We start from the raw sequence: 24,151 nt of genomic DNA, 5'->3' as shown, positions 1-24,151 counted from the left end.
CCCCTAAACGAGTGACGTTGAGCCCCTCTCCAAGAGCCAGAAGCGCCCAGTGTGATCTCCCGGTGAAGTATAAGCACTCTACCGAGTTGTGGGTTGGGTTGTCCGTAAAGAAGGATCAACAACGCGACAACACCACCAACCCACACTACAACAAATTGGGGGCCTGTTCGGGAGAGTGAACTGACACACCCACACCCTCTCCAAGAGTGGATTTGTACACCCCTTGTCAAAATAGATGCACTGTGTGACCGCAGGTGTATATTCTCTCTCTTGGGAAGACTCACAGGATAAGATGGATAAGGTGCAGGCATTTGGGGAGTCAGGCAAGCCTGAGGACTTGGAAGGTTGCACGAGGGATCAATTAAAACAAATAGCAGAAAAATGTGGCATAAGGTTGAAAGCATCTAAAGTAGATGGGATGAAGGATGAGATCCTGAGGCAGTTAAGAGCCAAGAGTGAAGCGGTAGAACAAGAAGCCCAGAAAGGAGCTGAAAGTGGAAGGGAGGATGATGGGCAGGATGAAGTGAGATCCCAGGGATCGAGTAGGAGCAGCAAGAGTAGCCACAGTAGCAGGAGTAGCCGGAATAGGAGCTTGGAGAGATTCCAGTTAGAGCTCCAGATGCAGCGTGAGGACAAGGAGAGACAGTTCCAGCTGGAAAAGATGAAATTAGAACTCCAGATAAAAGAGAAAACCAGACTGGAAGTAGAGAAAGAGAAAAGCAGGATGGAAATAGAAAAAGAGAAAACCAGACTGGAGGTAGAAAAAGAGAAAGCAAGACTAGAGATGGAGAAAGAAAAAGAGAAAGCAAGACTAGAGGTAACAAAAGAAAAAGCCCAGGTCGAAAAAGAAAAAGAGAAAACAAAACAAATGCAGACAGAAGCGAATAGAACCTTGGCTGAACAAAGGATTGAACATGGGTTGCCAGAGAGCACCACCCAGGTGTCACACTCACCAGATGTTAGGGTTAAGGAGAAGGACATTCCCTTGTTTGTTCCCGAAGAGGCAGAGAGCTTTTTTGAGCACTTTGAAAAGGTAGCCAGCATCAAGGAGTGGCCCCAGGAGGAATGGGCCCAGCTGGTCAAGATAAGGTTGACCGGTGCAGCCAGGGAGGCATACACCCAATTGTCACTGGAAGAGTGCCAGGATTATGCCACAGTAAAGAGCAGCATACTGCGCTCGTTTCAGTTAACCCCAGAAGCTTATAGGAAGCGCTTCAGAGAGATGATCAAAGTTGGAGCATGTACTTTTGCTGAGACAGCAAGGGATCTGGAAAGACGATTCCAGAAGTGGATTGAGGCTGCTGGAGTTGGATCTTACGCTGACCTGAAGCAACTGATGGTCATGGAGAAGTTCTTGGAGATGATGCATCCCGAAACAAAGTTCAAGATCCAAGAAGCAGTGATAAAGGAGGTGAAAGATGCCGCAAATAGGGCGGATATGATTACGGAAGCATATAAGAGCTTGAGGGAGAACAGAGTGAAGATTGAGGTGAGACGCAACAATGGCAGTTCCAGTGGAGTTTGGGGAGGAAGAAGTTTTGAGGGGCAGACAAGCAGACCAGCTAGTTTTAAGCCCCAGGAAGGAAAGTTGCAGAGTCTGCCTGCTGGAGGTAAGCAGGAAAATAAAAATGTGCAGAGGAGACAAGAATCCAATGAAGCTCCACAGAGTATGAGTAGTACGTCTGGCCCGAGGAACTCCAATACAAGTGGGCAGAGTCAGAGCCACTCGGGGGCGTATAGGAGAGATTTCCCCCAAATGAGATGCTACAAGTGCAACAGATCGTGTCACATGATGCGAGATTGTCGGCAAGGCAAGAGAGTCATGACCCTGACCACATGTGATCCCCGGAAGAAATACGTTGATGTGCAACAAGACAAACCACAGAAGGTAGATTTGATGAACGAGCGGTATAGGCCGTTCATTAATAAAGGTTGGGTCGGCATAGAAGGTCAACCCGAGGTGGAGGTTAGTATCCTCAGGGATACTGGAGCTAATCAGAGCTTGATTCTGAGAGGCCTAATAGGAAATGATCGACTGTTAGCTGGCAGTAGGAGGATAAAGGTTCATGGGTTGTTGTCTAAGAGTGACATGCCCGTGTGTGCTGTCCAGTTGAAGTCAGATTATTTGTCGGCGGAGGTGTTGTTGGGAGTGTGCCCTATCATACCTGTTCCAGGAGTCCAAGTGATCCTGGGGAACGACTTGTGTGGGTCCAAGGTGTTGCCAGAGCTGATAGTAAAAGCTGTGCCGGAGGAGAACCAGAAGGAACGCGGTACAAGTGGAACGCCGGACAAGGTAGATCTAGCCAGCATCCTCGAAGATGAAACAGAGGACAATCAAGTCATTGTATACCCGGCCTGTGTAGTGACAGAGTCGGTGGTAGCCGCCGAGGTCGACACTGAAGATGGTATGGCAGTGTCGACTCCACCAAGGGAGGAGGTCAACATGGACATGTCTGGGCTGTTCGGTGAAGATCCAGCTCAGAAGAATGAGGATTCCAGGAGACAGGAAGTGAAGAGGACTCTACCTGAAAGGTTCAGCGTGAACCGAATGGACCTGAATAGGGCTCAGAAAGAGGAGTTTATAGATCTAATCAGGGAGGCAAAAGGGGGAAACTCATGTCTGGAGTCCCCCATGTATTACTACTTGGACGATGACATACTAATGAGGAAGTGGCGATCGGACAAAGCCGGCGCAGATAAGGTATGGTTGGAGAAGCACCAGGTGTTAGTGCCGGAGCAGTTTAGGGCGGCAGTGCTAGAACTAGCCCACTCCGTAGATATGGCAGGGCACTTAGGGATTAAAAAGACCTTAAATAAGGTGCAGGAGCACTTCTACTGGCCGAACGTGTGGAAGGATGTAAAGAAGTATTGTAAGACATGTTTGGCGTGCCAACGTGCAGGTAAGCCAGCTCCGGCTATACCGAAGGCACCTTTAAAGCCCATACCGGCATTTGGCGAGCCTTTTGAGAGAGTCTTGATAGACTGTGTAGGTCCGTTGCCAAGGACCAGAAGAGGCCACGAGTATTTGCTAACCATAATGTGCACAGCCACCCGTTTCCCCGAAGCGATCCCCCTGAGAAGAGTGACGTCGAGACCCGTTCTGGACAGACTACAGACTTGCGTGGGTAGGGATACCCAAGGTTATCCAGAGGGACCAGGGGAGTGTCTTCCAGTCGAAGATGTTTAGGGAAACTGTGAAAGGATGGAGGGTAGAGCAAGTGCGCTCGTCACCGTATCACCCTCATTCGCAGGGAGCATTGGAACGTTTCCATGGAACGCTAAAGAGCTTGTTAAGGATATACTGCGCTGAGGAAGGGAGTAGTTGGGACAAGGCATTACCATCCGTGTTGTTCGCCATCAGGGATGCAGTAGTAGAATCACTCGGATTCACCCCATTTCAACTGGTGTACGGACACTCCGTGAGGAGCCCAGTGGGTGCGCTGAAGGAGCAGCTCACCGTGGATAGGCCTAAGGTGGACGTGGGACAATATGTGAAAACTTTTAGAGAGCGACTCTCTAGGGCCAGAGATTTGGCCAAGGAAAATTTGAGAACGTCCCAGGCAGAGATGGTAAGATATCACGACAGGAAGGCGAAGGGCAAGAGATTTCAAGAAGATCAGGTGTTAGTCCTCCTGCCGGTGAAAGGAAGTATATACGAGTCGAGATTTTGTGGACCATATACCATCCAGAAGGCGCTAGGGGATGTGAATTATGTAATACACATGCCAAATCGTCCGAGGAAGTCACAGGTTTGCCACGTGAACATGATAAAGAGGTACTATGACAGAGATAAGCCTCTAGGCGAGGAAGAACAGATGGAAACCCCGTTGCAGACGACTGTGCTTTGTGTGGGAGACAGCAAAGGAATAGAAGAGGAGAACTGTAAGTTAGAGAGGGCCGATGGCGCGAAGATATCGAATACGGAAAGCCTCGCCAAAATAGGTGAGCGTCTGGGTCAATTGGAGGATGACCAACGCCAGGAACTAGTGGAGATCCTACGGAGGAATAAGTTGTTAATCACGGACGTGCCCAGAAGACACCGCGGAACGGTGCACGACGTAAATGTAAGGAATGCTGCTCCCATCGAGCAGCACCCTTACAGAGTTAACCCGGAGAATGCAGCGGCGATGAGAGCAGAAGTGAAGTATCTGCTAGATAACGACTTGGCAGAGGTTAGCGACAGTGACTGGAGTTCGCTGTGCCTCCTCGTGAAGAAGAGTGACGGCACGTACCGGTTCTGCACTGATTACAGGAAAGTGAATGCAGTCACAGTCGCTGACTCGTTCCCGATACCACGCATTGACGATTGCATAGATCGGATTGGGAGTGCACGGTATGTCTCGAAAATAGACCTGTTGAAGGGATACTACCAGATTCCCCTGTCCGAGGAGGCCAAGAGGATCTCAGCGTTCGTGACACCCGACGGCTTGTACCAATATAAAGTGGTACCGTTTAGAATGAAGAATAGTGGTAGTTGTTTCCAACGAGTAATGAATCAGGTATTACAAGGCGCGACCGGATGTGCAGTGTACATCGATGATATTGTAGTGTTCGCTGATTCCTGGAAGGATCACGTGGATCGACTTTTAGATTTGTTCGATCGATTGGAGAAGGCCAACATGACGATCAACTTAGCGAAAAGCGAGTTCGGAAGAGCCCGCCTGGAGTACCTTGGGTATATAATAGGGCAAGGCGAGGTTGCTCCGGTAAGAACAAAGGTGGAGGCCATTGACAACTTCCCGGTGCCCAGGAGTAAGAAAGAATTGTTGAGATACCTCGGTATGATTGGATATTACCGGAAGTTCTGTGAAAATTTCTCCACCATAGCCGCTCCTATGACGAGTTTGCTATCAAAGAGCAAGAAGTGGGAGTGGAATGGAACAGCACAAGAAGCGTTTGAAAAGACCAAAAGACTGTTGACCGAGGCGCCTGTACTAGTGTCGCCAGATTTTGGAGCGCCGTTTACGTTATCTGTAGATGCCAGTGATATAGGGGCTGGAGCTGTACTGACGCAGCAGAATGATGGAATTTACCGCCCCGTGTCCTTCTTCTCGAAGAAGTTCGTTAAGCACCAGAGGTCGTACAGTACAGTCGAGAAAGAGACTTTGGCCCTGGTGATGGCATTGAAACATTTTGAAATGTATGTGAGTGGGGGAAGACACCCTGTGACGCTGTATACAGACCATAATCGCCTAGTTTTCTTGGGGAAAATGAAGCATTCGAACCAGAGGTTAACCAGATGGTTTTTATTGCTCCAAGAGTATGACATGGTGATAACGCACATAAGAGGGCGAGACAACGTAGTGGCTGATGCGTTATCTCGAGCCTAGCCACTGGAATAATTCTCAAAAACAAGGGGGAGGGAGTGTTATGATCCCATGCAGCCAAAAAACGCGTCTCCCCTTTGAGAATTATTCTATCAAGCCTGACCTGACTAGAAGGTCTAGGAAATATAGAGGTGATAACACAGGTGTAAAACAGTTAGTTGGATTTAATAAACAATTTGAGATTATGGGCAGTGAATAAGAAAATAGATAAATGACTGGTTAGGAGATGTGAATAATTTGCTGGAGGCGTGAGGCTAACTTCTGGAGGGCTTTGACCTCACTTGAGTGCCAGACATCGCAGGGGGAAGCTGTGCTCCGTTTGAGCTCCCATCAGAAAGGAACCCCTAGTGATATATCTCCAAGAAAGAAGGAGTGTGCAGACGTTCCAGCTGTGGAATCGAGCTGGGAACATTGTGGTCTCAAGTTCTGGACGGCAAGGAGTGTTTATTAAGCCGCCTAGAGACATTATGAGACATTATCGTGGGCCGTGGGAGTGCCCTGACCAGACTCCGTCAGAGGGAGGAGTGCCCTCGACTAGACAATCTGTGGTAAGCACGATTTTAAGCTAGTCTATAGCGATTACTTGTAGTTGGTTGTGTGCCCAGCGACAGTAGCAATGTTTATTGATAAGTTAGACATGTTTTGATAAGGTAGAAGGCCTAAAATAAGAGAGTGGAGAGGGATGAACGTCCTGGAGGACAAAGCGACGTCTGTCTCCTCAGAGCGCTGGCAGGTGACTGAGGGAGCCCAGCTCCTTACGGCGGAGGACCCTCCCAGAGTGAGTGAGGACCGCCGGGCAAGGCGAAGCATGGACCAGCCCAAACGGGTGAGTCCACTCTCACAGTATGTAGAGAGCAGATAGATGTTGGAGGCAAACATATTGTGTGGTTATTTTTGTTTATGTGTTTAAGGGGAAACATTTTTATTGGAGTGTCAATGGGTTGCAGGTTTGTCTTTTGGGAAGAAGTTGCTGAGAACTTCGAAGCCAGCACAGAGGGAGTAGTTGATGAGACTCCAAGGTAGTGGAGGAGAGGACCTCGAGCTGTGAGGAGAAGCAGTGAAGAGGAGAGTCACGTGCTTCTGTTGAGGTGGTGAAGCACTATAGTTTCTCGAGGAAACCTCATGGTGTAGCAGCCAGGAGAGCTGTGGAGGACTGAGATGATGTAGAAGTGGCGAAGCACCATAAGCACTTCCAGATGTAGAAGTGGCGAAGCACCATAGGTGCCCAAGGAAAACTTCATGGTGTAGCAGCCTGGAGGAGCTGCAGAGGATCCTGGTAGTTAAACCCGGAAGAATCTGAAGAGATCATGGTAGTGAACTTCCAGATGTGGAAGGGAAGTTCTAAATGATTACTTGTAGGGAGGTGATAGAGTGTTTGTCATTAGCGTGCAAGACGCAGTGAAAGGTGGGTGATTGTTTGCCATTCTTGTGCCGAGGAGTGTTTATACTGAAGTACAGAGTTACAGTCGTAGGCTGCATTACCTACAGATGTATGTGTTATAGGACTGATAGGGTGATCGATTGATCACTGTTGTGTATCAAGGAACATTTATTATTTATGTTATTGCATTCATATGCCAATTTTCCTTGCACATGTTTACAGATGTATATTGTCTTGCTGATAGTGCAACATTGTATTTAATAAGACTTGATCAACTTGAGGAGGTTGGTAATATCAGGTGGTGAATCAGAAGATAGGATACCACTTGATAAGCAGATGAAAGAGTTCTGATGGTGTTGGAGTGCAACCTGACTGAAATAGTATAGAGTGTAGGATTCATTATTATTATATGTGTGTATGTATTGTGTATGTGCTTTATCCAGTAAATGTATTCAAATTTGCTGGTGTTTGCCCTTGTCCCAGTGAGGCTTCCCAGGATGAAGTAAAGAAGGAGAGAGAGAGAGAGAAAGAACCATGAACCACTGCTGTGGACAGGGTAGGATGGAAAACTAATAAGTCAAAGGGAATTGAAGAGATCATATCACATAAAGAGAGAGTGGGGAGTCACAGCGGCTCGAGTGGGTGTGTGAACGTGACAACGAGGCTAAGTATTGGAACCGCATCCCCTAAACGTGTGACGTTGAGCCTCTCTCCAAGAGCCAGAAGTGCCCAGTGTGATCCGCCGGTGAAGTATAAACACTCTACCGAGTTGTGGGTTGGGTTGTCCGTAAAGAAGGATCAACAACGCGACAACACCAACCCACGCTACAACACGGGGGCACTCGTTTCGCTGGACGAAGAGTGTGAACGGCCCCCTGCCTAAGGACCTAAGGACCTGGAGCCCTGTTGAGACAGGTCCACCTCAAAAGATACAGCAGCTTGCAAATAGGGCATGACCCGAAGACAGTTAATATTGTAAGTGCTATATTTTGTAATTATGCGGGCACATAGAAACTTTACAATCCGAGTGGCCATTTTATCCAACACCCAAGGTAGAGACATCAACTCAGTAACCGAAGCAGTGTTTATCCGGAGTGCAGCCATAATGCAGGATTTCAGAGCCAAAGCTCAAATATACTGTGCCGAATGTATGTCCCCAGGCAGGTTACAGCCCAGAGAAACCTATTCAGTAAGTCAGATAATAGGGCAAACCTGGTAATAATGTTCAAAAATATAAATAAACACTATACATAAAGATTGCACCATAAAAAATATGCACTATACATAAAGATTGCACCATAAAAAATAAGCACTGATGTTCAAAAATAAGAATAAGCACTGCGTATATAGATTGCACCATAAAAATAAGCCTTAGTATAAAAGAAATATGCACTATGTATTTAGTAATGTAAATAATGGTGGCAGGTGGATCGTAAGCAAAATAAACACTGTACATTCAATAATGTTAATAATGGGGGCAGGTGGATCTTAAGCAAAACAAGAACTGCACACTTAATTTTAACTTGAAACACTTGAGGCACACAAAAAATGGAGCACTTACTGCACTTGCAGAACTGGCGAATCCTAAAATATATCAATCAATTCGAGGAATGTGAAATTACGTTAAAATTGGAGAGCTAGGGTACGTTTCCATATACAGGAGGTGCATAATTCCGTGGCAGCAGGAGAAAATTAATATTTCTGAGTCACCCTCAAAAGCGGAATCTTCTAAATCACACTTATTTACGGGAGTATCATATAAAAACCAGATTATCATTTAAGAGTAAATGCATCCACCCATAGTTGGAAAAGCAATGTACATAGTTTTCATAATCACTGGACAAGGGGTTTTCAAAAACATTCAATTGAGGTGAGCGTAGGGAAACTCCACCAATCAACGCACAGTCTTGCCTAGGATCTGAAATGTCTCCCTTGGCAGGCTCTTTGCGTGTGGTTCCCTTGACAATACATATCCTGTGCGCAGTAATGGTCCTCATACCCATCCTGTGGGCGGTAGTGGACCCCATACTCATCCTGTGGGCGGTAGTGGACCCTATAACCATCCTGTTGGCATTACTGGACCCAATACTCTTCCAGTGCACGGTAGTGCACGCCATAACTATCCTGTGGGCGATGGTGTAGTTTACCCTACTTTATTCATTTTCTATAAAACATAATTTATGATCAATTTTCTTAAATTTCTATAGAGCATAACCATGGTATATATTATAATTTTGCACCACTAGAAATATTTACAGATTTATAATAATTCCAAGAATAATTATTATAATTATTTGAGAATTACCAAGATTTCCCAAAACTAAAATACGAGCCATCAATAGGATGTAGCTGATCCGTGATATTCGAATAGCATGGAAAATGAAAAATTTCACATCAAAAGTGTGACTGGAAAAAAAAAATTATCATTAAAATTGGAGCAAACCGACTATTGTGCTATGTACGGCGATGGGACAGGTACAGTGGAACATACTATGGCACGTGAGGAAGGGTTGGTTCCTGGTAATAAGTGTAAATCTATCACAGGGAAACTGTGAACATTATCAGCATAGGCACTGTTTGCAGTATGTGACAAAAGTACTATGATAGCCCGAGGACAGGTTGGCATTTATTTATGTGTAACACCAGTTGACAGAGGTAGTGCTGAAGGGCACCGTTCCAGTGCCCTTCCAGAGCTATATGGAGACGAGAGCCCATTTGGGCGATAAGATGCAAGGTTGTTTTTCCTTCTAAATGCATTGATTTATAAGGAATGAATTACGTTATGTAATGTTGCAAGTGTTATATAAGTATACATCTGAATCATTTATCTAGGTTGTTTCCCTACACTTTGAATTTTCCTTGGCATAATTAAGCCCCTAGACTCAATAAAATACATGACGAGTACGTGACACGGGCGTCGTTCACTTCGAGTAGATCTTCCGAAAGATTTGTCATTGTTTTTACATTTCACGTGCCCAGTTTGAAAGCTTGATGGCTCTGTGTTTGTTTTCGATTGCCTGGTGAATGGTTAACGATCCGCTTGTTGAATTGTGGCCTAAGACCCACGTACCCAGTGGAGCAGGCGGACCGTGGCGGGAGAGCACCATACTGCCCGAGGATTGCCCAGCTTGAGGCGGGCGATAGCAGTCCCATGAAATCGTATGATTTCTCCAACCGACGGAAGCAACCCCTGGCGCCTCACTATATGCCAATTGAGTGGTAGGCTTATCACTGGTAACTGTCATTTCCCGTGTTGAGCCGTCACCAAGGCGACGTTGGAGTGTCCTTTCCAGGAAACAGGCCTGGGCAGTAGTTGTGGAGAAGCGGCTGTTGCCCATGTAGCAGATCCACTCTCTCCACGCCACCGATGTGGTCAAAGGAAAAGGCAGGCTTTAATACGCTTGGCACCAGTGTCGTCGCAGGAGTTGCTGGAATGTAGCTGTAAACAGCTGTAGACCGTCTTAGCGAATCCGGCTCCGGATTTCTCCTCAGGGTGAACTCCCTAAGCCTTTCCCATGATTGGGTTTAGCCGAAAGGCAGCTGCGGTATGAATTCGGGGTTTTCCTTTCCCTAGAAGAGCTGCCTTCCCAGGCTGACAAGTCCCATCTGCCCAAAGAAATTGGTTTTAAGGCTCCAGTGGCCCACCTCCGCCTCTTCTCCTGTTAGTAGAAGCAGTTCTGCCGGGCTTAGAGGCTAGGCGACTCGATACTCATCAGCTCCAATAAAACAGCTTGCTTGCAATAAATACACTGGTCAATAAATGATAAAAATTATATTCAATATTCAATTCATTAGAACTGGGAGTAATTATGACCAGAATATTTAAATTATTTTTTTCTGGTAATTATTTTTCTATTTCAAATTTTAATTTAAGCTAAACTTTTCTAGAAATTATAAACCAATCCTACATATTGCACACGACGTTTCCAGCTCTAGGGGTGGAGGTAACTAGAATTTTAATTAACGTAGAAATTTTACACTTATAGATTTTCGAATGTATCAATTGTGCATAATTGGGAGCACATCAAAAATATTTTTGTTTACTGCACCTACATATATGGATTTTTTTTTTACTGAGAAATCAAGATTAAATGCTATTATTACAGCTTAATGCAATAAATATAAAATAGGTTAAAAATTTATTTTATATCATTTTTGAAAAGTTGCCGTTTTAAACTGTTTTTGTTATCTACTATTTATCTCATAAAATCGAAACGTCCGCCAGTAGAAGTAAGTAAGTAAGTAATCATCAAAAGAAGGCACCAAACCGGGAAGGCTATGTAGCACCATCAAATACGCAAAATAATCAGAGGGCGCTAAATATCACCAAGGATGCCAATACGAGAACAAAAACGCATAAGGCGAACGATATCAAAAGTATCCGAGTCACCAAGAATTCTATCGAGGGACAGGTGACCGCGAGGGGCGGTCGGAAAGCAAGACACACGCTCGTCCTGGAAGTCAGGACATTCAAGAAGGACATGCACGACCGTAAGAGGGACAATGCAACTAGGACAATAAGGAGCAGGGCGGCGCTCCATCAAGTGACCATGGGTTAAGCGAGTGTGGCCAATACGCAACCTCGCCAGAGCTGTTTCCCACCGCCGGTTACGGTGGAAGGAGGACGGCCACGAGGAAACACAACATTTAAGAGTACGTAGCTTGTTACCAGTAACAGACAACCAAGAAGCCTGCCAACGGGTAAGGACTGAGGAATGGATAACCGGGTAAAAGTCGGAATACGGAATGCCTTTACGAGAGATGGGACAAGAGTGGACAGCTTCCTTAGCGGCAGCATCCGCACGCTCATTTAAAGACACACCAATATGGCTGGGAACCCAACAAAACTCAACCGACTTAAATTTACTGTGAACGAGAAACAGCCAATGCTGGATCTCGACAACTACTGGATGAACCGGATTAAAGGACCCGAGAGCCATGAGGGCACTACGAGAGTCAACAACAACCACAAAGGAAGACTGACAACGAGAAAGCAGGAGACGAAGAGCATAGAGAATAGCATAAAGTTCCGCTGTAAAGATGCTAGTCTCCGGAGGCAAGCGACACATATAAGTTCGATCAGGAAAAACAACAGAGTAGCCAACACCGTCCGCTGACTTAGACCCATCGGTGAAGACAGAAACGGAGCGGGAGTGAGAAGAAAAGTGCTCGAGGAAAAGGCGTTTTAGAACCGTAGGAGGGGTAAAAGCTTTAGTGATACGGGTCAATGAAGTACAAAACCGCGGAAGAGGGACCCTCCACGGGGGCAAAGAAGGAACAACACGAGGAGAAACATCAGAAATACGAACGGAGAGAGAATCCTGTAGGCGAGATAACCGGACAGAAAGAGGGAGGTGGTGAAGAGGAACAGGAACCGCAGGAGGGGTAAAAGTTAAAGCACGACAGAGGCGAGAGGAAGGATGTTGCAAGGACCGCGCAAGATAGCGAAGACAGTAGCGATCACGGCGGTCCTGGAGAGACAGGAAGCCTCTGTCTTATAAGTTCGATCAGGAAAAACAACAGAGTAGCCAACACCGTCCGCTGACTTAGACCCATCGGTGAAGACAGAAACGGAGCGGGAGTGAGAAGAAAAGTGCTCGAGGAAAAGGCGTTTTAGAACCGTAGGAGGGGTAAAAGCTTTAGTGATACGGGTCAATGAAGTACAAAACCGCGGAAGAGGGACCCTCCACGGGGGCAAAGAAGGAACAACACGAGGAGAAACATCAGAAATACGAACGGAGAGAGAATCCTGTAGGCGAGATAACCGGACAGAAAGAGGGAGGTGGTGAAGAGGAACAGGAACCGCAGGAGGGGTAAAAGTTAAAGCACGACAGAGGCGAGAGGAAGAATGTTGCAAGGACCGCGCAAGATAGCGAAGACAGTAGCGATCACGGCGGTCCTGGAGAGACAGGAAGCCAGCGTCAACATACAAGCTAAGGATGGGAGTCGAACGAAAGGCACCAGAACTGAGGCGCAACCCAGTATGGTGCAAAGCATCAAGACGGCGAAGAGTAGAAGGAGAAGCAGACGAGTAAGCAGGGCAACCATAATCGAGCTTAGACAGGACGAGAGAGGAATGTAAAGCAAGGAGAGTGCGCCTATCTGCCCCCCAAGAAGTATGGGACAAGACCCGAAGGAGGGTAAGGGCCTTAGAGCACTCAACACGGAGGTAAGAGATATGGGGAGACCAAGACAAACGAGTGTCAAGGAATAACCCCAAAAGCTTCGCGGAATCTTTGTATTCAAGGGGATGACCATAAAGTGACAAAGAGGGACGAAGAACAACCCGTTTCCGCGTAAAAGTCATGGCACAAGTCTTAGAAGTAGAGAACTTGAAGCCATGACCTGTGGCCCAAGACGACACGGCATCAATTGCAAGTTGAAGCCGGCGTTGAAGGAGAGGCGAATCATCACCCTGACAACAAAGGGTAAGATCATCGACATAGAGAGCGGAGAAGACACCAGAAGGAAGAGAGGAAAGAAGACCATTGAGGGCAACCAGAAAAAGAGTAGTGCTCAGAACACTACCCTGGGGCACACCTTCGTATTGCTGAAAAGAGGGAGAGAGAGCGGTACCAAGGCGCACCCGAAAGGAACGACGAGAGAGGAAGCTGCGGAGAAAGAGAGGGAGATGACCACGAAGGCCAAAAGAATGAAGTTGAGATAGGATATGATAACGCCAAGTGGTGTCGTAAGCCTTTTCTAGGTCAAAAAGGACGGCAACAACGGAGGTCTTCGCAGCAAAAGCAGTACGAATATAGACCTCCAAGTTCACCCGGACATCTGTCGTGCTGCGGCACTTGCGGAAACCAAATTGAGAAGGGGAGAGGAGGTGATGGTGTTCCAGGAACCACATCAGACGAACGTTAACCATACGTTCAAAGAGTTTGCAGACACAACTTGTGAGAGCAATAGGGCGAAAGTCCTTAGGGGAAGTACCCAGAGACCCCGGTTTGCGAACAGGGAGGACAACGGCATCGAGCCAGTCCTCAGGGACTGACGACGACTCCCAGATCCGATTATACAGACTCAGGAAATACTGAGACGTGCTCGGAGGGAGATGGCGAAGCATCTCATAATGAATACCATCGGAGCCCGCCGCCGTAGAACCGCAGAGGGCCAGGGCAGAACGAAGTTCAGAGAGAGAGAAGGGATCATTATAGGGAAGCTGAAGATGAGTGCAGAAATCTAAAGGACGAGACTCAAGGACAGGTTTACGAAGAAGGAAAGATTGGGGAAGATGAAGACCAGAGCTAACAGAAGAAAAGTGGGAACCCAGTTCGGAAGCGACCTGCAACGGGTCCGCCACAAGAGTATCATGGAGGTGAAGGACCGGTGAAACATCGGGAACGAACTTACCCGCTATCTTGCGGATACGCTTCCAGATCTGGGCCAGAGGGGTTTCGGACGTAATTGTTAAGACATAAGATGCCCAACATTCACGTTTAGCCGTACGGATGGCCCTACGGGCCACCGCACTCGCTTTCCGAAAAAAAAGAAAAGAATCGGTCGTCTGCCTACGGCGGTGCCTCTTCCAGGCTGCACGCTTACAGCGGACAGCCCGAGCACAGTCCGCATTCCACCAGGGAACGCACTTCCGTGGACCCCGAGAGGAAGAGCGAGGAATAGAGCGGAGGGCAGCGTCGAGGACAGTGTCATGAAAAAGGAGGAGAGCGCGAGAGAGAGGCAGAAGGGAGAGGTCAGAGAGAGCAGCACTGAGGGTAAATAGGGTCCAGTCTGCCTTAGCAAACTGCCACCTAGGGAAAGAGAGGGAAGGGCGAAAAGAGAAAAAGGAAACAAGGATGGGGAAATGATCACTTCCATGGAGGTCATCAAGAACCTGCCACGTGAAATCTAAGTAAAGAGAAGAAGAGCAGAGAGAAAGATCAAGACAAGAAAGGGTGCGAGTCCGAGAGTCCAAATGAGTGGGCTCACCAGAATTCAGAAGAGACAGGGAAGAAGAGAGGAGAAACGGCTCAAGGAGGCGAGGGTATTCGTCAGAACGTCACCCCAAAGAGAATGACGACAATTGAAGTCACCCAGCAGGAGCACAGGCTCCGGCAAGGAGTCTAGGAGGTGTTTCAAATCAGGAAGAGAGAGCGGGACACTCGGGGGGAGATAAATGGAACAAACTGTGTACCATTTCCCCACAAAGATACGAGCAGCAGAACAATGGAGAGGCGAAGGAAAATTAAAGGAACAAAGGGAACATCAGCCCGAATCAAGAGAGCAGAAGAATTAGAAGCCCCAGCAATGGCTGGGGGGGGGGGGAGAGAAAGGAATAGCCACGAAAACGACCAGGACGAGCACCAAGCATTGGCTCCTGGAGACAGACACAAAGGGGCGAAAACCGCGAAATCAGAAGTTGGAGCTCGAGGAAATTGGCGTAATAACCTCGAACGTTCCATTGAAGAATGGACAACGACGAGAAGAGAAAGGACAAAAACAGAGAACAAGGAAGAAACAAATGCGAAAGAGCAACAGAGCACGTTAAAGAATATCAGGGTCGGGATCAGGGTCAGCAAAGTCAGGGTTAGGGGGCATGGGTAAACTGAGCAAAGACGGAGGGAAGGAAACGGGAGAACAGATCAGAGGTGGGCGGGCAGGGTCAGGAGGAGGAGGAGGAAGAGGAGGAGACAATGGAGAGGAGCAGTCAAGGACAGCAGCAGGAGGAGGGGGAGTAGAAAGAGGGGAGCGCACCCCAGCAAGAGCAGCAACCGAAAGGGAAGCAGGGGCCAAAGAAACCTCCATTGCAGGAACAGGGGGCGCAAGCACTGAAACGGGAGGGGAAGGAGCAACAGAGCCAGAAGGAGGAGCTGAGGAAGAATGCGAAGCCTTCTTACCCGCCGGGGAAGAGGAAGGAGAGGAGCCAGGCTTACGCTTCTGACTTAAAGAGACCGGTGTCCCAGCAACTACGTACCGGGCAACGGATTCCAGTGTCTCAACAGAAGCCGAACGAGAGCACACACGACGGCCGTTAGGAGAGCGATGAACATCCGCCCGCACCGACAGGCGGTGGGGAGAGCCGATAGATAGAGGAAGAGGATGGGAAGGAGGATCGGAGGGGGACGAGGAAGAAGACACAGAAGACACGACAGACCGGGTAGAAGGAAGGGGATCCCCAGACAGAGGACCAGGAGGAGGATCCTTCGGGAGAGAACCCAAAGGAACAGAGGAGGGGGCAGTGGGCGCATCAGGGTCCAAGGCCCGGAAACGGTTGTGAGTCTGAGGAAGGCGGGAAGGACGAGGAGAGGAAGAGCGCAACACGCGAGCATAAGAGATATTAGCATAAGGCGGGAGCCGGCGAACCTGGCGCCTCGCCTCAGGAAAAGATAAACGCTCCCGGTGCTTCAGGTTGAAGACGGCTGCCTCAAGCTTGTAATGGACACACGCACGGGAGAAGGTAGGATGGGCCTCACCGCAGTTGAGGCAACGAGCCTGGGGAGAAGTGCACTCCGACTTAGAGTGACCTTCGCCACCACACAAAGGACAGAGAGAGACAGTCCCGGAGCAGCGGAGGGCACCATGCCCAAACCTCCAGCACCTGTTGCAGAGCCGAGGAGAAGGAATGTACTCCTGGACAGAGCACCTGGCACCAGCAAGAATGACAAAGGGTGGAAGGGTCCTACCATCAAAGGTAATCTTCACAACCCGGAGGGGTTGACGGCGACTACCACGAGGGGGACGAGTAAACGTGTCCACCTAGAGAATAGAATGGCTCTGGGCAGCGAGGATATGTCGAATATCGTCGTGGCAGTTGCGCAGGTCCCGAACACGTTACGGTCCCGAACATGTTACGGTCCCGCAGGTCGTAACATGGGGCGGGAGCAAAATAGTGCCAACACTGGCATTGAACTGAGCGTTCTTCGAGACCCGAACGGGGGTCTCGCCAAGGCAGGATAAGGCAGCCAAGCGGGAAGCAGCATCCTGAGAAGGAGCAGCAACGACACGTGTACCGAGACGAGTGGGGTTGAAAGTAATGGAGGCATCCACGGAATCAATGAGATGTCGATGGAGGGAGAAATCGTCAGGAGGCGCAGAATCAAGAGGGAGGAGATCAAAATATTTGGCCCACGAAGCGGGACCAAACAAGGCTTGATAGGTAGCAGAACTGGAAGGAATCGAGCGAGGGCGCCCGTGACGAGGACGGCGGTGAGAACCCCCAGAGAGAGAGGGATTAAAAGGCGCAGTAGTTACAACTAGAGAAGGAGCCGCGCCAGGGGACGAGGTAGTCACCACTGGGGGCTTGGGGCTCGACCCAACCACAGAGGAGGGAGGGGAGCCAGGGGAAGGAGTCAGAGAGGCCAAAGGAGGAGCAAGGTCGGGGCCCAATGCAGCGGAGGCTACAGAGCCCGGTCTTCCAATACGGACCGACTCGGGGGCTTGGTCGCCCACCCCACGAGCCTGAGAAGGTAAGCCAGAAGCAACCGAAACAGGGGTTATCATCTTGACGAAAAGAAGAATTCATTCACGAATGTGCCCCCACACCCACCATGGAGCCACAATTAGAGGCAGGACACCCAACAAGAAGCTATCGCCGATTTTGTCGGGGCCTCCTAGGGGTGCGTCACGAGTATACGCCCCACAAACGCCACCTTAAGAAACCGACAGTCCGTCGAGATCGGGTTTAGTGACGAAGTGGGGATTGACAATAAAAGGTTCCCCTCGCTCTCGACGTCGGGTACTGCAGTTCTACGGGTGCATGAGTATGCCTCCTCAAGCACCCGGGCGTCAAAATAGAAGAAGTCCAAGGGAAGAACCAGAACGAGCAAAAGGTCGGCAGGAAACGGCAAGCAGATAGGAGAAGAGGGGGGAGAAAAAGGAAACAGAAGGTAAAGGAAAAGGTGCCCAGCAGAATTGGAGAGGACGGCAGCAGGAGCACAAGGCTAGAGAAGGACAGAGAACTGTCCCAAGGAGCATCACACTCCGGCAGCCGCCCACGAAGCCCCCACACGGCGACAACGAGCTGAGCGGGGAGGGGGCCGCCAGTAGAAGATTTTACCAATTTCATTTTGTAAAAATGTTTAATTGAAATTGACCCAAGAATAAAAAAGTTTCTTTATTAATGAGATGTGTTTTCAATCCTTGCAGGCGAGCACATGTTTGCCAGCCCAACCTTCACAATAATAGTACAGAGAGTGACTTGTGTACAAATTTCCCGCAATGGCACCCACAAAAAATTGTGTGCGCTTTGTACTATTAGTCTTATAAATTACGATAAAGAAGGCCCAATCTTAGCTTTTTCTACGCCTAATGAAAACAATGCTTAACCTTGCCTAACCAGTCCTAGGCCTAATACGCCTAAGATGTACATTCATGTACTATAACTGGTCCTATTTTCTTTAGGTATCACAAATCATATTTTTTTCATACTGTATATTTAAGTTGCTAAATGCATTTTCATTTTGGAGAATGTTCTTATTTTCCAACACAGTTTCAATTATTAATACTAAACTAATTTCTTTCAGCTCTATTCCTTTAAAGGATGTGCGGTGGCTGTGCTAGAATTGTACATGCTTCTTTATCTTGAATTAGTTTATATAAATGTAAGTATATAATAATTGAATGTGTTGTAGATGGTGACAAGGGAGGAGGCACTGAAGAAGGTACTGGCGGGCCACTACACACTCATTGTATGGGAGAACAACCTGTACATAACCATCGCCTCCTACTACACTGACGCCTACGGCCACACACCATACTTCATCAGCAGGAAGGGTGTCTCCATTATGGCTGCCTTCGGATGGGGCTTCAGGTGAGACTCTGGTGTAGCTCCTCTCACGCCTCAGTGTTGCTCTGTCAAGGTAAAGTGCTGATATGGTCCCAGGAACTCTGTCAAGGCAAAGTAAGTGTTGATGTGGTCCCAGGAACTTTGTAACGGAAAAATGTTGATGTGGTCCCAGGAACTCTGTCAAGGCAAAGTAACTGTTGATGTGGTCCCAGCAACTTTGTAAAGGAAAAGTGTTGATGTGGTCCCAGGAACTCTGTCAAGGTAAAGTGCTGATGTGGTCCCAGGAATTCTGTCAAGGCAAAGTATATGTTGATGTGGTTCCAGGAACTCTGTTAAGGCAAAGTGTTGATGTGGTCCCAGGAACTCGGAAAAGGTAAAGTGCTCATGTGTTGCCATCAACTGTGTAAAGGTAAAGTGTTGATGTGGTCCCAAAAACTCTGTCAAGGTAAAGAGTTGATGTGGTCCCACGAACTCTGTAAAGGTAAAAAGTTGATGTGGTCCCAGGAACTCTGTAGAGGTAAAAAGTTGATGTAGTCCCAGGAACTCTGTCAAGGTAATGTGTTGGTGTGGTTCCTGAATCTCCGTAAAGGTAATGTGTTGGTGAGTGTAGAATTTTCTCTTTGCTTTTAATTCCGACTGCAATTGCGTGCAACGTCACCAATGTGCATATGGCAGACTCTTCACGAAGCTGTCGGAATCCAGCAGAAAAAATTCGAGAGCAGGCGTACAATGCCTAGGAGCAAGGTCGAGTAAGAGTCCTTGATAGTGTTACGGTACCCTCTCTTATATTATCCCTTATCAAGCGAGAAGAGTCATATCTATACTGTCATGTTCATAGCAAACGGCACCACCCGTTGTTGTTGTTGTTGTTGAGTTAGGGGCGACGACGATCGTGGGATCGGATGCGCCCCAGCGTAGCCGTGAAGGGTGAATCGCAAAGCCAGGAAAGGCGAAATGCCAAGCCAAAACGCAAAACGAGTGACGCCAAGCACGAGAAACTAATATGCCACATGGCAAAGCTACGCACAAAGGAAGAGGCAGAAGCACATAATAGAACAGGGCAAACAAACAGCCAGAAGGGTACACAGCATGTCATAGAGCAAATACACAGGAAATCAGAGCACATACTTGCCCGGGAACTCGGCCATCGGGAACCTTACATTGAACGCCTCCCAGAGCACCCATTGCCAAGGGTCTCGTCCATCCACCGGGGATGCCATAACATCCGGAACCGGGGCAACAAACACCTGCAAACTGGGGACCCAGATGGTAGTACTCATGAGGCGAGAAGTCGCCACTCGTCCCCACAGGAAGGGAACTTGCCCCCCACGAAAGCACTCCAGTCCGTCAGACAGCAGTAACTCGGCAATCTGCGACCAGTGACCCGGTGGCATCACAGACGCCGGCAACACGTCCTCCAGGGCCCCAACGCGCACCCGCATCACAGGGGTACCCGCGGCCCCGGGCACGCCACCACACGACAGCAGGGAACCTGGACGGCGCGCATCCTTCCATAACATCACCACCAGGCCACGCCCAGCACCAGAGTCCAAACCATCCCTGGCAGCGGAAGCCACCCCCCCCCCCCCCACTGCGGAGAGACCCCCGGTGGAGAAAGAGCCGAAGGCACGTCCGAGACACAGGCACCAGCACCAGCAGGCACATGGACCTCCGCCACCACGAATCGCGGAGACATCGACGCATCCGTATCCACACTGTCAACACCCGAAGCCCCACAGTCACTGAAGTCACCAACGTCGGCCCAGGAAGAAGACGAACGCCGGGAACGTTTGGGCACCGGCCGGATATCGTCCGAGCCGGTAAGTGACCCAGAAACACGGGTACCACGAGCCGAAGGAACCGACGCCAGGACGGCAGCAGCCTCTATCACAGGGAGAACCGGGCCACACACAGCAGGAGGCTACGCAGCCACCCCAGCGCCAAGCACATCCAGGACCCGAGTCACGGACTTAGGGCCAGGCGCAGCATCAGAAGACGAGGGAGAAGACAGCGACGTCACACAGGGAGCTCCAGGAAAGCCCACGGGAGCAGCTGGGACAGCGACAGGATCAGGCAGACCAACCGATGGGACATCAAGAACCGGAGGAGGGACGGCAGGCGCCGCCGGGGAACCTGCAGCAGCAAACGGGACGCGCACCACCTCATCATCATCACCGGAGACTGCCTCCAGAGGGAGCAGTGGGAAATCCTCGTCGCGGAACAAGTTGACAGGAGCAGCAGGGGCCTCAGAGCACCCGGCAGCCTGATGCCCCAAAAGGCCACACCGGAAACAGGTACGAGGCTGCCGGGCATAATACACCCGGACGTAGTACCCCATAAGCCGGACAGAAGAAGGTATATCCGACCGCAGGCGCATCCCCAACATGCGAATGTTTGTACGCCTCCCAGCATACCGCCTCGAGGAGAGCGTGTTCACCTGCACGCTGACAACAGTACCAAAACCCCCGAAATAACGCCGGAGGAGGTCATCAGGGAACTCCAGGGGCGCACCATAGATACTGACATAAGTCAGGGCACCACTGCGGTCCGAAATCGCCACAGAGCCGGCATCGTCTGGCAACGTCAACGTACGCCCCCTGTACCGACAGAGGAAGTCCCGGTACTCGTCCTTCCCCACGAACTTAATAACAACCCGATGGGCCGTAACTAGCTCCACACCGTAAACAGCTTCCACCGGGACACAAAGCATGTCACACATCACCATCTCGATGGTCGGATAACCAGCCTTACAAGTGAACTCCAGGCCCACAGAGTTCACACGCTGAACAGGAGGAAGATGGCCCCCCCATGTCAGAACTGCCACGTCAATGCAGCCAGGCAGGCAACAAAACTGGTAGGGCAGGGACGCCCACACCACCTGGTGACCAAAACAGCAAACAACTCCAACAGCCACGGAGGGTCGGTAAACGTCCTCACTCCACGGCTGCTAGCAGTCGACTCCAGCACCACCCGTTTGTATGTGCTGCGTTTTATACCCCAGCTGTATGTAAACAACAGAGAGTGTACAGGAGGCCCGCCAAGCTTGGAAGCTGCTAGTCATGTATCATTTTAAGTATTAAATTCAGTAAGCAAGAAATAGCTTTATAGCAACCCTACAACCAAGACTTCCCCAGCAACACCCAACACCACACTGGCGACGATGATGAACAATGAACGCAGGTATTCGTCCAGCTTTAAACACAAGAAAGAAGCATGTTGTCTCGCCCCGGAGGAGGAGAAACCGTGCTGTCTGTGAGCACAAAACCAGTGCTGAATGCTGACCAACGCTGTGTGCCAACCAATGCTGTATGCTACCAATGATGTGTGCTGACCAACGCTGTGCTAACCAATTAAGTGTGCTACCAATGCTATGTGCTAACTGAAGCTTTGTGCTGACTGAAGCTTTGTGCTAACTGAAGCTGTGTGCTGAGGAAGCTGTGTGATATCTACTGATGCTGTGTACAAAACCTGATGTTTTGTGTACAAAACGACGCTCTGTGCTACACAATTCTTCATGCTGTGAACTGTCTGCTGTGTTGACGGTGCTGAAAACTCTTCAAACAACATTGCTGACAACTGCGGTACCAACCGCTGTACAGCTGTGAGTAGGAACAACACGACATGTACACAAGGCTAGGTAAGAGGTAAGTTGCTGCTGTATTGTGCACTGTTGTGAACTTTTGTATTAAAATACTTGTGTGCTTCGCAAAATTAAAGTAATTACAGTGTATTCTTAGGTAACATACACAGTGCAGTGTTTATTATTCTGAGGAACATTAAAGTGAAAGTTTATATTAATACAGTAAAAATGGCCAATACTCTTCAGTTTCCTGCGTTTGATCCTGACTGTGTCCAGACAAACCTGTCACAAAGGTGGACCAAATAGCTTAAAAGGTTTGAAAATTTGTTAATAGTTTCAAACATCAAAAGTGCTGAAAGAAAGCGTGCCTTTCTATTTCATTATGTTGGTGATCGAGTTTGTGACATCTTTGATACTCTGAAAGACACTGGTGGTCACAAAGATTATGACACTGCCAAAGTCAAATTAATTGAACATTTCAAACCCAGACAAAACACTGCTATGGAAATTATGCATTTCAGGAGAGCCAAACAACTCTCTAATGAAACTGTAGATCAATTGTAACGACATGGTTGTAACAATTGCAACGGTTGTAACGACATGCTGTCTTGTACATTATTAACATTCTGGATATGAGATGCAATATTGTGTTTGCCACTTCGGGCCTTATGACCTGATCCTTATACAGTACTTTTTATTCACTGACTGGTTTCTTCAGTGCAGAACAACACATATCACCAAAATGACCTAGGACACGACGCGTATCTTCACGATGCCTAGGGACCTAGGGACTCGACCGGAACGCCGAAGAACGACGTGAGGGGACGCTGTCTTCAGCCGCTGCTGAAGACAGCGAGCGGCTGAGCCGAGAAGTCTGTGTGTCTACGGGAGGTGAAGCGGCTCCTGTAAGGGAGGGGGATTGATTGATTGATAAAGATTAACCACCCAAAAGGGGGCACGGTCATGAATAGCTCGTAAGTGGAGGACCTTTGGAGCCATTACCAGTACCAATAGCTGGTACTTGGGTTCTGTGGATGGATGGGATCTTCATGGTCGCTCACAGTTTATGGCCCGCAGGAGGCTTAGTCGCCAGGTTGCAGTTTAATGTGCAAAGCGACACTGTATATTTGAACAGAGCAACCTCGGTAGTTTGGTACCATCAGGATCGTCGTCCTTTTCGTGGAATTGCATTTGTCTGTTTGGGAATTTCCGGTGGAATTCTGGGTCGCGGTATTCTTTTTTCAGTATTGTGAGATCAGTGTAAGCATTCATAGTGTAGGCGTGGACATACATGGGTTGCGGGTATTTGTTCTGGCTGATTATCTTGTTACATCTGTGGGCCAATTGTCGTCTGGTGTGTGCGTTGCCATTAAACTCGCTGGGCGGAATGAACAGCACATGACATGTATTTTTGTTTTCGTTGTCGTCTTCGTCGTCGGTCGCAAGGCCGTTCTCGTCGAACTTGGTGGCAGCTCTGGAGAGCCTCTTGGTGTTGGTTGTGGGAGTTTTGGGTAGTCCGTTGTCGTCTTTGGATGTGGTGTCTTCGTTGGCAGGGGTAGCCAGTGTGGGTGGCGTCCCTGTTTCCGGGCTGGTTGAGGGTCCTGTTGCGGGGTCGGACGCCAAGCCGGCCCCAGGTGGAGGAGCTGGGAGATGGTCGCCTGGTACCGTCACCGTCGGAAGTCCATTTGCGGTGAGCAGCCTGTTGATAGTGTGGACGTATAGGTTGACCTCGTTGCCTGCCAATTTATCGGCGAGGTGTAGAAGTACCGGGGAAGGTGTTGTTGGTAACTGCAGCAGCTTTCCCAGTGTTCTCGGGCAACGCCGGGGAAACAGACAGGCGGTTTGGATAGCTGAGTTGAGGTGGTGCTTTCCATCATCTTTTTTATTTCCTCCTGCCGGTGGAGACAGTCAGCTGAAACTGCAGTGTGCGGCCCATTGCAGAGTAGGCAGCGTGGATGGGAAGATGTGCAGGCTGTGTAGTGATGCTCCTGGGCACAGATACTGCATTTCTGCACTTGCTCGGTGCACTTACTGGTGAAGTGGGAGTACTGGTAGCACTTGAAGCACTGGCAGAGCTCTGTGTATCGTTCCTTGGTCATGTGGGCAGGTGGAATCGTAATTCCGGCGCACTT

The 24,151-nt window shown here is 49.0% G+C and overlaps 1 protein-coding gene across 1 annotated transcript in view; it reads left to right on the top strand.

Moving 5' to 3' along the window:
• Positions 1-24,151, top strand: part of LOC123755099 (uncharacterized) — a 159,690-nt gene that overhangs the window by 121,286 nt on the left and 14,253 nt on the right. The window contains exon 12 of the mRNA XM_069332676.1: positions 18,285-18,463. Within this exon, the coding sequence (XP_069188777.1) occupies positions 18,285-18,463 (179 nt within the window). The remainder of the gene's footprint in view (positions 1-18,284; positions 18,464-24,151) is intronic.

The sequence above is a fragment of the Procambarus clarkii genome, chromosome 28 (assembly GCF_040958095.1).
Source record: "Procambarus clarkii isolate CNS0578487 chromosome 28, FALCON_Pclarkii_2.0, whole genome shotgun sequence".
In the NCBI taxonomy this organism is placed as follows: domain Eukaryota; kingdom Metazoa; phylum Arthropoda; class Malacostraca; order Decapoda; family Cambaridae; genus Procambarus; species Procambarus clarkii.
The sequence above is the reverse complement of the archived record's forward strand: the minus strand, read 5'-3'. Positions and strand labels throughout refer to the sequence as shown.